Genomic DNA, 14,369 nt, shown 5'->3' on the forward strand with positions numbered 1-14,369 from the left:
TTTCCAGTGACCAGATAAAGCTGTAGGTAGAAAGGAAAAACAGATTTATATCTCTGAAGTGTATTTGCTTAAAGGAAGATTTAAAAGCCATCTTGCAAACCAGAACTATGCCAGTACAGAATCACCATTCAGAACAATGCAGAATGGGTAAGTGATGACACAGCTTTTCAAAAACAGTGTTTCGAGTGCAGAGAAGACACAGTGAGGAGTGCAACTGGGAGATGTTCATCTGTTACTCTGTAAATTGAGAGTGACATTTTGAAGTAATGAAATACTTAGGAATTTATAATAATTGGTGTGTTGCCATTCAAGATTCTTATCCTGTTGTATATATAATGACTGACAATAATTCACTAAACACATTCTTCACATTTAAATCTTCTATCCTCTTAGTATGAGATTTTCTGATTATGGTTGTAATAATATGAAGGCACTCCACAATATTTTTTCTCCTTTATTTATGCTATCACTGTTAAAGAAAATTGACTTTGATTTCATTAATACTGAACACAACTTTTAATATGAGAATGACAACAAAAATCCAAGACATGATATAATTGAATTCTTTTATTGCATTTTGGCAGCAGTACGTTGGATATAGATTAATTTTTTTAATGCTTTAAAATAATGTAAAAGTCTAAAAAAGACTCAGAACTGGAAATTAGAAAAGCTGGTGGAAAGGAAGGAAGCAGAAGGAAAGAACAACATACTAAGGCAGAGGTTTAAGAACAGATAAGAGATAGGAGAAGAAAGTAGGAGTGAAGAAGGGTATAGAAACTGGAGTGGAATAGAAGGAGGAATGGGGGACTAGAACAATTGTCCAGAGCAGGGGAGATCAGTGTGGAGGAGAGAAAAAGGTGGAAGTGAGATAGTTATAATCCCATCCTGGATGAAACCACATGGGTTTGCAACTGAGAAGAATGTGGGCATGAGGGAGACAAAGCTTAAAGAAAGAGAAGACTTGGTAGCGTTGAGGCTGTGATGGCAGAGGCTGTGATAGCAGAACTGGCAACTGCTTCTGCATTGTGAGTTGCTGGGTCCCTGGATGACCAAGAAGAGTGACAGCCTATAATACATGTTCCCAGAGTGATAGGTACTTCTCTGTATGGAGGATGACCTGGTGGACAACAGTTTGGCCATGAGCCAGCAGTTGCCTTGTGGCCAAGAAGGCCAGTGTATCCCTGGGGGGTATTAAAAAGAACATGGCCAGCAGGTGAAGGGAGGTGATCCTCCCCCTTTACTCCACCCTGATGAGGCCATATTTGGAGTACTGTGTCCAGTTCTTGGCAAGCAAGATCAAGCAAGATAGGGAACTTCCAGAAAGAGCCCAGCAGAGGGCCACAGAGAAGGTGAGGGTCTGGAGCATTTCCTGTGCAGGGATTGTGCAGCCTAGGCTGTTCAGCCTGGAGAACAATGAGAGGGGATTTTAATAATGCTTGTAATTATCTAAAGGGTGGGAGGCATAAGGATGGGGTCAGATGCTTTTTGATAGTGCCCAGTGGCAAGGCAAGGGAAAATGGGCACAAACTGGAAGACAGAAGTTCCGTATGAACATGAGGAAAAGCTTCTTTCCTTTGAGGGTGACAGAAACTGCTACAGACTGCCCAGAGATGTGATGGAGTCTCCTTTGGAGAAGGTCCCTTCCAACCCCTACAATTCTGTGATTCTCATGACTTGTTATTAAGTGTTCTACCTACATAGCAGAACAGAAAAATGTTAGATATTCCTCTAAAGTCTGTCTTCATCTAAGTCTTCTGTAGTCTTTTTTCCACATTTCCTGGGAGACCATAGACATTTCTTTCCCAGTAAGAAGTTTAGCTTCGTGTTACTGTTTTGTTTTTCCTAACACACCTTGACTTTCAGAAAACTAATGGAAAATTTCATACATTTCAGGGGCGGCAGATTTTCAGGTGCTGTGAGTTCTATACACAAATAAAATATTTACTTGTAACTTGGCTTCACTTGTTACAAGCACATGGGAAAGGTGATCTCGGAAACCTCTGCCTTTGAAGCAGGAAATTTAAAGATGAAAAATGACTGTAGTAGATATGCTAGAGAGAGGAGAATTTGGCAAGCAGTCTGTACTCAGTGGAAGGCTTTCAACTGAAAAAAAAGGCTTTTTGTGATTCGTAACACAACATGTAGTTTTCTTTAAGTATTGTACTTGACAACTTAGAGTATTCAGGTATCATCACCTTTTCTTTTTTAAGCTCTTGTTGCAGTTGGGGCATGTTTTTCCCAAATATGGCAATAGCAAACAGGATACAGAGTCCGGTTTCTGTTACTGTTTTCTTAATAGCAACAGTAAGTCATCGTAAACCACAAGATAAGCTGAGAATTCTTTTGTGCTTTAAAAAGAGAAGTCATCTATATGGCTTTGCTGTAAGCTGAAGTGTGTGTGAGAGAAAACCTGAACTGAAAACACTTGTAAATAGCAGCATGTAAGCATTAGTGAGTCAGTTTACACAGCTGAACTTCTCCATTTTGGATTTTTAACTCGCATGCCCATGAAAGCTTCAGACAGAGCTATTGCATAATTCTGTTTAGCACAGCATGTTTTGCAGTGCCCTCTGATGGTTATTTCAGTACAGGATGACTATTAGCACAGCCTTCTCGTGGTACAGGTGTTTGTTGTGATGCTGCTCGTAGCTGTTTAGGTGTCACCTAGCAGTCAGCATGTGGGCCGTCAAGGTATTGTAGGCTGGATGCTCAAAACTCAGTCACCAACTTTCCTCAGCAAAGTGAGTCATTTTGTTACTGGGTGTAATAGTATGGCTAGCTAAATCCTATGCTTTTGCATCCATGTGTTAATAAAATATACTGATTTAGCCCCACACGATTTTAATTAGACAAAATGGGATGTATTTCCATAGTGTCATTCCATCATTTAACCGGTGATTGGATTTAAGGGTTTATCTGTACTGTTTGATTGATCTTTTTCTTACGTAGTCTCCAAAGAAATATGTTAAAAAATACTGAGATGTGTAAATGTAGTCAGAGTAATCCAGCATGCTTGTCTTGAGCTAGAGGTGGTCCCAGATTTAAGCATCTGTTCTCTCTCCAATCTTTCTTAAAGTGGGACAAATCTTCTTCCCTTCTTCTTCCTTTTCTCCCCTGGTCTCCTGGGCCAGTCATACACCACTGGGCCCATTGCTGGCTTTGTGACAGCTGTGTGGACCAGATGACATCTCAGAAACCTCCTCCCTCTTTTGGGCCACACTGTTGATGTGCCGGACACCTGGTCTGGCTGTCACACTGTTACTGTTTTGTAAGTTTGGTACTTAGATTACCTCAGTAAAGAGCTACAAATAATAACATGGTCAACAATGTACTGATGTTGTACTCATGTGGCACTTCTGGTAAGAAGCGGCCAATGGATAATTAAATGGTAGAGTCAAGGGCAGCAGCAGCAGCAAAGCCACCTGGCCAAATCCGGTCCTACCCTTGTCAAGGTGGTCAAGTCTAGGATCTGCTGATCCAGCCTCAGGCTACGTATGCAAAATTATTCTGATAAGTTAATAGATGCATTTAATATAAAGTAACAGTGGTTTACCAGCTCCCAGGGAAATGGTTTTATGAGTTTCAGGCTCCAAGTGGTATAAGAGGCTGCACAAACAATTTTGTACATCTAATAGAAATACTTTCCTTTTCTCAGCATGCCTGCTCCTCTGGGCCACACTAGAAATGTTTATACATTAACTATTGTTTGGGCAGCAGGGTTGGGGAATTTTTCATAGAGGAAATAAATGCCACTAAAGGGTTTCTTCTGTAAGTGAAAGAGAGTATCAAAGCAGAGAACTGGCCTCCGCCAGTGTTGATCAAGGTGTGAATTGATATTTATCATGGATTGACTTTGAAAGCAGTGCACGGTATCAGTTCCTCTTAAGTGTCAGTGCCTGCTGCTGGACTCTGACAAGAAAAATCATAATTGTAAAATATTGTACATCCTGGAATGTCCATTTGCAAACATTCTGTTTGCTTGCTTGCTCTAATTTGGTAGTTAAATAATCATCTCAGCATTGCATGATGGGTCCACATAGATCCAAGTTAGTTCCTGTGTGAGATTAATGTAAAGAGATCTGTGATTAAACGCTGGCATTACAGTACAACACACCTGTTCTGGGCTGATCCTAAGCATTTTTCTCTGTTGCCTGAGGAGGAGGCTTCTCAAAGGATTACAGTAACACTTTTTGACAAGCTTATACAGGGTGGAGTTTCCATGTAATGACAAGGCTCATTTGATGATGTCTCAGTAATGCATTCTTTTTATTTTTGCTGTCAACATTTATTACTGTAAAAGCATTGACTGTTACACAGCTGGTCTAACTTGTCCACTTTTCAGTAACAGTAGGTCTCTCATCGTATTTATTGTAGTCATGCAACACTAGCACTCCTGCTCTCAAGTTAAGACTTCAAGGTGGAATTTAAATACCTACAATTGCTTGAAAAATTTTACTTTTACAAATCCGACCTAAAGCTTCAATTTGCTTTAGACTGTGGCAGCTGATGCACTCTGTAAAAGGTATTGAAGAATGTTTAAACTGGAAAAATGGATGTAAACAGTCTTACTGAAGATAAACTGTAGAAAAATGGAGACCTGCAAAGTCTGAATCTTTGCTGTCTGATCTTAGATGACGTTCCTTCTTCCAGGATGCTGCAGGATGAGAGAAATGTCATTCCTAATTCATATCTGGATAGAAATTTTAAAATATGTAAATGGAAAAAATCCACTCCAAAATAGCAACATACATCAGTTCACCTTTTCATTACTACAGCTATTTGTAGAGATATTGCTAGTGTGTCCATCTCAGAACTGTCTGTACTATGCAGGGATTTGCTGGCCATGTTTATAACTTTATAGCAAGGAGCTTCATATCATGTCTTCCTTTTCTGCCTCTGTGCTGTCAAATATCAGAGATTTCCTTTTTCATGTTTTTTTCCTGCAGTGATGACACAGCATTTCTGGCTTCCAACACTTTTTTTTCTTTCCTCTTTAAAAATCATATCTCACAGCCACAAAGGAGACTCAAAAGGAGCAGCCCTTGTGAATGTTCTCCTAACCTGCAATCCGATGGTCTTTTCTTGCTTCAGATCATTTGCTTTTTTCCACTCCTTTCCTGGAGTTGTGCTGTCCAGTTAGAGAATGGCCTAAATGCTTCCATCAGCAATGCAGGAGGACCTCTGCAATTTCTGTTTAGGAGTTGAATTAAAACCATTAGAAACTAGGCATTTTAATACCTTTAATATTTTTGTCCCATCTAGCAGTTGCATGTATGTTGTGGTATATAGTGTTCACATAACAGGAGGCTATGAGAATAAATACACGAAATTCATCAAATTCCAAAGCACAAGAAGATAATGGTAATGACAGGCATCTAACAAAGACTGTGATATAACCTCTTGAAAACCCAATTAGCACATTTACTAATTATTAGTAGTTATAACTTATTAAACTACAGTAATCAAAATTTAGTTGAATAAATTTTCCAACTTTGTATTTGTAATATGTTAGCACCCCAAAGCTCCAGCAGTTGGTTTCCTGTTGTGTGCCATACCAGTACACCAGCAGGTACATTTGCTGCCTTCAAGAGTTTACAAGCCATTTTGAATTTGATCAAAATGCAAAGTAATGACAGTGAAAATACAGAAAATGAAATGAAAGTATCTTTAGTTAAGGTTGGTTCTCAGCTGTGCATGCTGCTGGCTGCAATCACTGGATATTAGCTTTGCTTCTCCTAATAAACCTCAGCTTTCCCTGCAACACAACCCACATCTGTAGTAATCCACAAGGACACCTGGATGGCTCCTCATGGAAAGTAACTGCAGGTCTGTTTCTACAAGGTTTTGTTTCAGTTTTCATTCTTATCACTCAAAGTAAATTACAACAATCAGTATCTGGAGTTGGGCTGATACAAACAGGTAGGATTCTGCCTCCCCACCTCTGCTTCTGCCACCAAACTTTCCTCTGCTTTGTTTCTGTCATCCCCATATGGCTCATGTGCTTTGTGTACACTTTTATCTTCTACATATTCCTCATCGTGTATGTTTAAGTTACACAATGTGCAAGTCTGTCATCTGCAGTGAGTCAAATTAATGCTTTTATTAAACTGGTTTGTTTGGACAAAGGGGTGTTTCTCCTTAACGCTCCCATGAATAGCCTAAAGCACTTGCAGTTTTTCATTTCAGGGGTGGTTCAGTGAGATGAGCCATCTTTCTGGTGAACATTCAGCATTTGTGAATAAACTTTTTTGTTTTGTCTTTTGTAACATCCATTTATTCACTGATGCTCTGGTAAATGTCTTTTGCTCATGCTGATCCTCTCAAGTTGTTTTATCTGGCTTAACTTCGTAATAAAACTCATCCTAAAATGCAGTGGGGAATAAAATGTAGCACATCTCCCTTGAAACCAATCAGGTGCAAAACTAATACCTGGGGTTAAATCATTAAATCCTGCCTACAAGCAGCAACAACAAGAAGCCCAGCACTTCCATGGTTGACATATCCAGCAAAATATCCCATCCAAAAAGCTGCCTTTTCTGTCTTTATCCTTGTGTATTTTTCCCTGTATAAGCACCAGGAGATGAGGATGTTGCTGTCCTAAATGCAATCAGAATTTCAGCTTTTTCATCCTCCTACATCTAGCAGTGCTTGCTGTTAGGTGCTTTATAGGTGACTTCACAAAATGAATAAGGAATAATTATTGGAGAGTGTTATCCTATATTTCTTCTTAACCTTAACTGAGTTTTTTCTTGGTCTTGTTGCTGTGAATATTACTCAAGAATATTTTATCTGGTCCATTTTAACCCTCTCATGAATGTGTATTTATTATTTTTTTCTTGTGCTTTAACATCTCTAACGTGCGTTATAACAGAGAAATTAATAACTACAGAGTACGTTCTGTAGAAAAATTCATATTCTCTTTACTGAGGATATCAGCTTTCAACTGAATGAACATCCACCCTTACTGGTGCACAGTCAAAATGGGAAGGCAAAGACCTTTCGTTCACCTTCTTTGTGAGTGCTTGGGTACACTGTCATCTTGATGAGCAGTCTCATTGTTTCTGTGGTATCTTTGCCTGTGGAAATCTTTCAATATCTCTGTAATGTTTGGCACTGATCACTGAATAGTCTTTACTCCTGCTGTCTGCTTTCTTGAGGTAGAGGACACAGTCCTGTGTGCTGTGGTGTAATCCTCGTATGGTTTCAGTAACTTGTTTTCTTCCACCTATGAGTGTAGCCTCTGTTTCTGATGTAGGCAGTCCAAGTGAACCAGGATAAGACTTTGTCTGTTTATGTCTTGATTTCTTGAAAATGGAAGATGATCATTTTATATTCATTGTAAAAGTAATGTGGAAGTGCATTTATTAATGTCCAGTAGATGTTGCAAAAACCTCACATTTTGCTAGTAACACGTATGACATGATTTTTAATTATTGCTATTTTTTAAATTTTTTTTAATGCATTCTTTGTTAGTGTGATGAAAGATTCTTTGCAAAATATTTAGATCTGCTTTTTCTGTCATTTATTAAAATGTTTTCTGGTGACTGTGAGCCATCCTTACGCTTTGTGTGGTTTCCCTTAGAAAGAACAATGACAAAAATAAAAAACAACTAGACTACAAAAATAACAGCATTGTTTAAAATTCCACCAAAGTGTAATTTTGAATTAGAGAATACGTTTGCTGTAATCACTGTAGCTGTGATTGCTCCTGTAGAGTGGGATTGGTGCCAGCAAAACACCACAACACAGGCCTGCGTTCCATATGTCTGATTACATCTGCTTCTCTCCTATGGAAGTTCGAATTCCAGTGCTGTTTCTTCTACCTGCAGATACGTTTCTGAGATGTGTTTCAGTAAAAAGAGTATTGCTTCCGTGTAATGCAGAGATTGGTGGCACAGTCATTTACTTGTAGATGTGGCTTACATATTTTTGTGAGGACCGGGCAGTCATGCATAGCAATTCTTCACATTCCTGGCATCTTTTTCATAATCCAGTTTTAGGACGATGATGACTATGATGAGCAGGGAGGAAACAAGTATGTCTAGAATTAATATTTGTATTCTTACGGTAGGATCGATAGTGTCAGTATATTTTGAAGGCGCCAGCCAGATTATGTAATTTAAACTGATTTCCACAATGCTCAGTGAAGACCCTTGCAGGTAAATGATGCCTGTGCTTATCTCACAGACTCGCTTCTCACTCACTTCTTGAGTTTTCTAGACAGTTTCTATAATGCAGAATCAAAGTCGGTACGCAATTTCTCATCAATCGGAGGGTGGGTTGTTTTTTTTCTGTTTGTTTTTGGTAAAATGAAGTAATATATGTTAATTGCTAGCAATCTTTGGCGAAAGAAAGTGCTTGTAGTTGCAACAATTGCATCTGATCTTTCAGTTTTCCCTCTGGCATTACTGGACTTGTGTGATTCTTGACATTCAGTTATGACAATGCATGAAGTTGCAAAACATAAAAGCTGAACAGATTGTCTCCAACACAGTTCTTAATATTTTTTTAAATGCTCGTCCCATGGAGATTGCCTCAAGTAGTCTCCTGTCAGTAAGTTGGTTTGGGAAGATAGTTCTACTTCCCACCATTTTAAACTTGCGGTGTGCTTACAGAAAGTACAAAATGTTTTGGAAGAATTCAGTCTACTCACATTGTAGCTCTGCTGAACTAAGGCAATGGTTTCTCTGTCTTCTGCGAATGAAATTTAGGAGAGACTGATTGCAGAATAATTTTGGATCCTGTTTTATAAAGAAGAAGAGTTTCCTCTAGAAATACCTTATTACTTTCCAGTTGGAAGTTGTATACTTTTTACTGCAATTTATCCTTTTCTCTTATGGCTATGTGCAACTTCAGAAGTTCTTAACCACCAATACGTTAAAGAGTTTCATTTGAGGAACATTCCAGCATGTTTGCATAACCTGACAGTAACAGTTGATGTACTCTCCTTCCATTGAGTTTTTGCCAAGTAGAGAAGTTTCTTGGAACAAATTGATTGGATTGTTTGGAAAATGATTCCTTTCTGTGGAACAATCCTTTCAGATGAATGGAAAGATTACCATGATGCTTCAAAAAGGAGTGAGTGGTAGGTTTTCATTTCTTTGAAGCCCCAGTGTAAGCGCTGTGCTGCTGCTGCTGACTCTGGGTGACAGCACTGAGCCCACCAGCAATTTTGCAGCTAAACCTTACTGATTTTTGTAGGAAACACTGCAACCTCTGCAGGGCTCTGGGAGGATTATAGGATGTGAGAAGAGTGAGCACAGAGCAGCATGCTCTTCTATGGCTGCAGCACCAGAGGACAGAGCAATGGATTGCGTACTTTGCTTTGTCAGATATCACCCTGCTGCAGTTATTCCAGCTTTCAGGGATATCTGCACTGTGATCCTCCTCTGTATGGATGATGCCTCAGTTTGTCACTGGCATATTTTTCATGATCTCTTACTGTTTGTGCTGTATTTGCTAATAAGATAATTTGCTAGGATTGCTGGCATGCTAACCTCATGTTTCTTGTCTGCCTGCCTCTGTGTGTTTGAGACACTTCAGGGCAGAGCTTGTTACTTCTAATTGTTGTATTCAGTATGAACTGAGGTCTGTGGATGATGCTTAATAGCCATGGCCCTAGGCAGATCCTTCTGAGGACAAGTTTACCAAGGAAGGACCTGGGAGCAGGCATCCTCATGAAGGACGAGCATTTGCCTGCTGTCAGTTGGAGCAGAAAGCAAGCTAAATTCCAGCCTTGTTCTCTGAACAGCGCAGTGCCCTTCCTTACTGCAATGCAGGCCAAGTGGTCAGCTGCATGACTGACATCCCTGTGAGATACCAAATATTCTTCTACTAAGTCACTGAGGGTAGGAAATAGCGGTGAACATAAAGATATGTGTCCTGCTTGTCACTGTGTGCTGCTAGTTTTCATTTTCTTTTTTTTCTTCCCCAGGATGAACGTGAAGCCAGAGAAAATGTGAAAAGGGAGCAGGATGAGGCATACCGCATATCGCTCGAGGCTGACAGAGCAAAGGTGTGGGAAAGTGGCAGAGCGGATGCTGGGACGTGGGGCTCTTTACAAGTGGTGAAATCTCTGTGGAGCAGAGGATTCCCTCACTTCAGTTCTGCTTTTTAAGATTAGAGCTTTGCTGTAGGAGCTGTAATTGCCTTAAGTGGCAATGAAACGGTTAGGCAATTTAAAATGGAGATTTCAAAATATATGTAAACAATCACAATAATGTTGTAAATTCTTGACGACAGAAGTTGAGTTGAGATTACTTTCCATTAACAAGCTTCAAGAGGACTGTGAAGGTTTTATTCATATGGCTTTATGTTATGCAGATATGTCAGTCATCCATGAACCATTCCTGTTCCAACAGAACAGTTAAGAAGTTTCTTTGCTTTCATACAGCTTAACGGACACCACTAAACAGAATGCTGGAAAGTGAACTGAATACATGTGTGATTACTGTTTGTTTCTATTTATTAGAGGGAAGCACAAGAGAGAGAAATGGCAGAGCAGTTTCGTTTGGAACAGATTCGGAAAGAACAGGAGGAAGAACGTGAGGTGGGCTGTTTCACTTCTTCAAGCTGCTTTCTGGATTCTTGATGCTTCTGGAGGTCACAGCTTTCATTCAGCACACTTTGTAACCTTAATTCAAAGTGTGCTTTTTAATGTGAACCTCAATATTTTTATTAATTTCTTATCATATATGTGTAAAACAACATAGGCATAGCTGCAGGTATAAATTACCATGTGCATGGATTTACTTATGTTAGTGGCTTCCTCTTTTTTGACTCTTGGCAAATACAGAATATATTTTGAAATAGTTTGATTGAATATTTTTTATAGTTTGAAAGAGAAGAAAAAAGGCTGTGTTACAGCCATGTTTCTTCCCCTGAAGCCCCACCACATTTCAAAAGAAAGGTGAAACAGGCTAGCCATTAGAGGATTTTCAGCTGTTCTGTGAAGTGGTCTTGAAATAGATGTCCTTACAGGGCTGCTATGAAACACAGCTATTTGAAAAGGGCTTTGAAACCTTTGAATAAAATTTTCAATGCACATAAATGCATTGACTGAAAGCAGAGTTGACTGAGTGTTGTCCCAATTGAATCTATATTTCCTGAGTATAGTTTCAATATTACCACAAATATATATTTTGAATATTTATTCACTTATATAAAACATGAGAGTTCCTTTTTTTTTTCATGGAGCTTATATAACTTTTTTGCTCTGTCTCCCATCGCTGATGGAGATTTGGAATTTGGTGTTATATTCTCATTTAATTTTCCATTTAGTTGAAGCCCAGTAGAATCCTGATGAATCACGGCCTTCCTCATCCCCCCCTCCCAGACTTAAATACATACTTGACATTTCAGTCTTGTGTACTTTGCTGATGTATGAAAAAATTGCATTACACAACTGAAAAAAGTTGGCTACCAATGCATCTATTATTCCCTCAGATAAACCTGATAAACAAACTTTATAAGCAATGCATTTGCATATATATTTTGACCAAGATAATTGCGTTAGAAGATCTGAACCATTTAAGCATTCAAAATCCTTTTAAACAATTCTGCACTGTAAATACTGGATTCAGTCAAAGCCATCGTATTCAGTGGTTTGGTAGAAATATAGTTCACTTCTCCTGTATTATCCTACAGTATCTGGTGAGTTTTTTAGCTCCTGTTGTTAACATAAGCCACGAATCAAAAATAAAACACGGCTGGGTGGGCAACGTACAGAGCTGGACTGTGAGAATTTTGTCAGGTAATCAAAAGGCTGCATTCTGTGAGGTCAATAGCAATTGGAAACAAATCAGTACTGTAGCAGTAACAGTTACTGAGAAATCCATCACCAGATTGAAATAATAAGTCTGTTTTATTTATTTAAGTAATTTCGTATGCACAGAAACAATAATTCAGTGTGCTTTACTATATCTGCTCCTGAACCTTTTCTAACACGTTGCCCTTCTGAAAAATGTTTTCCTACATAAAGCCTGCAAAACTAGCCCCTGTTATCAAAACCAGTGTGGGCTTCCCTGTTCTAATGTAGGCTGCAATAATGAAAATAATAGGATCTGTTTACTTAGTAGAACAAAAGGGATTTTAACAATAATGTTTACTAACACTCCCATTTTCAAGTATACAGATTACTTATACTGAATTGTTTTGCAACAGTGTTTACTTACAGAAGTGCCTTTATGTTCAGTTCATATATTTGAAGTCAGACTATTGAGCTATTCACATACCCAACAGCTTTTTATCAACAAAACTGAAACTGCTTGCTCAGATTCAAGAGTTGTTAATGTGATCCATCTCATCATTGTTTTCTGACTTGATTTGCTGGTACAGAATATCCATTGTAAATTGCCATTTCACGTTGAAGCCTGGGAGACTGGTTACTTTGGGGAGCGACGCATTCTTTGCACAAAGAAAGGAGCTCTAATGAGCTACTGTTGTTTATTTTTCTGTAATATAATTGATTGGGTTCCGTAAATAATGTAGCATCTGTTGTTATACTGTGTGGGGAAATGTCAAAACAGAAAGACAGTAAGCAGGTGGTTGAGTGTGAAGAGAGAGAAAATTAAAATAGAATCTATTTAAAATATAATCTCATAGTAGATGAGCAAAAATGAACTCAAGTTCTATGTATAAATATTTATACTGAGCTATAATTTGCTTAGAGATTCGTGTGTAAGAAGTAGACTATTTAAAAGGCTTCATCATCTTGCTCTTGCCCATTCCTTTCCCTTCAACATAATCATCCTCCATCAGTTTCTGTAACTAAATGACCTTGGGAAGATTTTCAAAGGCACAAATAGCAACTGTGCATCATGAAAGTTCCTTGAAAATCAAGGTGAATTCTAGGTGAAATCTAGGCCTGACTGCCTCTTCGTTTTGGAGAGGTGCGTTTTGGATGAGGAATTATTATGCTGCTTTTTGTATTCGTTGTGATTCTCATTAACTGCTGCATTAAGTCAGGTGGAAGCTAACAGGACTGCTTTCTAAGTATGATCTAATTTGTAAGAAAAATCAGTATTTGTCCAAGAGAGCCAACAGCACTTGGTATCCCTGAAAATCAAGCCTACCTACTGCAGCAGTCTGGCATTAGCTATCTTTGGTGGTGGTGGTGGTTGGTGATTTTTTTTTCCTTTTTTTAATTGTGATCAAAGTGTTAATGTAGGTTCTGGGGCAGGGAAAGAAGGATAGACTTGATTTCTGCCCTTAAAATCTTAACATCATCACAACACACACCATTTAGATACATGATGTGCCCTGGTCATTGCAGTGCTGCCTGGTTGCATGCATGTTGTTTCAGAAGTTGTGCACAGCTGTGCTTGGAGTAATTGTCCTGCAAATGATAATATTAATTGCTGTCTTAAAATCTTAATGCTCCTATGTCTGTCTGACCAATTTTCTTGTTTGACTGTTCTGATTTTTGTATATACAATAGGTATCTAATACATCTTTGTGCTATTTTTTATTATGTCTAGCAGTGTCTTAGTTTATTCATAGTAAATCTCCTACATATATTTCTTCTTATTCTGAGCTGCCACCAAGTGCCCCTGTCTCTGTTACAAACTCTGTTTAGGAGGAAGGCAGTTCGATAACAAGTGCATTTCAAGAAATACTTTTTCTGCCTTCAGTTTATAGCCATTAAGGAAGCAATTGGCTGCTTGACAATTACTCTCTTTCAAATTTTTCAAGGCTTTCTGCCAAACGATTAAATTACTTCTTATCTCTTTTGTGCGTTAACAGTAGACCCAATAATACTTGTTATAAAAAAGGATTTATTTTTATTAGTTGTGTGGTGGGCTGTTATTAAGGACTGAATAGAAATAATTTTGTCAATGAGATATAAAGCAAAACTATGGCTCTGGAACACTGTGGTATATCTTGAAATTCTGTAAGACTTAAACAAAAAAGCTCTCTATCCTTTTCATCTGTTGTTAATATTACAACCTAAATGGTTATTTTTCCTCAGGCTATCAGGCTTTCTCTTGAGCAGTCTTTGCCTCCAGAACCAAAAGAGGAAAGCACCGAGTCGGTCAGCAAGCTGCGCATTCGGACGCCCAGCGGAGAATTCTTTGAGCGGCGTTTCCTGGCCAGCAGCAAGCTGCAGGTTGTCTTTGATTTTGTGGCTTCCAAGGGATATCCTTGGGAGGAATACAAGCTTCTGGGCACCTTTCCGAGGAGAGATGTGAGTAAATATACCTTCCAGGAATAATACTACTGCTTCTGAGTTGTCTGTGTTTAGATGACCGGTATGTTATAGGGTGGTGGAAGATAAAAGATACGCGTGCGTGAGCCAGAGTGCTGCCAAGCACCGTGGCTGGGAGCAAGCCAGATGCTAACCTAACAGTGTTGTCATGTTACGTACAAGA

At 38.8% G+C, this 14,369-nt stretch overlaps 1 protein-coding gene across 2 annotated transcripts in view; it reads left to right on the plus strand.

Moving 5' to 3' along the window:
• Positions 1 to 14,369, plus strand: part of FAF1 (Fas associated factor 1) — a 146,661-nt gene that overhangs the window by 114,873 nt on the left and 17,419 nt on the right. For both annotated transcript variants that reach the window (XM_048943745.1, XM_048943746.1), the window contains exons 16-18: positions 9,935 to 10,015; positions 10,472 to 10,549; positions 13,970 to 14,185. In XM_048943745.1, coding sequence (XP_048799702.1) covers positions 9,935 to 10,015; positions 10,472 to 10,549; positions 13,970 to 14,185 — 375 coding nt within the window. The remainder of the gene's footprint in view (positions 1 to 9,934; positions 10,016 to 10,471; positions 10,550 to 13,969; positions 14,186 to 14,369) is intronic.

Source organism: Lagopus muta, chromosome 5 (assembly GCF_023343835.1).
Source record: "Lagopus muta isolate bLagMut1 chromosome 5, bLagMut1 primary, whole genome shotgun sequence".
Lineage (NCBI taxonomy): Eukaryota > Metazoa > Chordata > Aves > Galliformes > Phasianidae > Lagopus > Lagopus muta.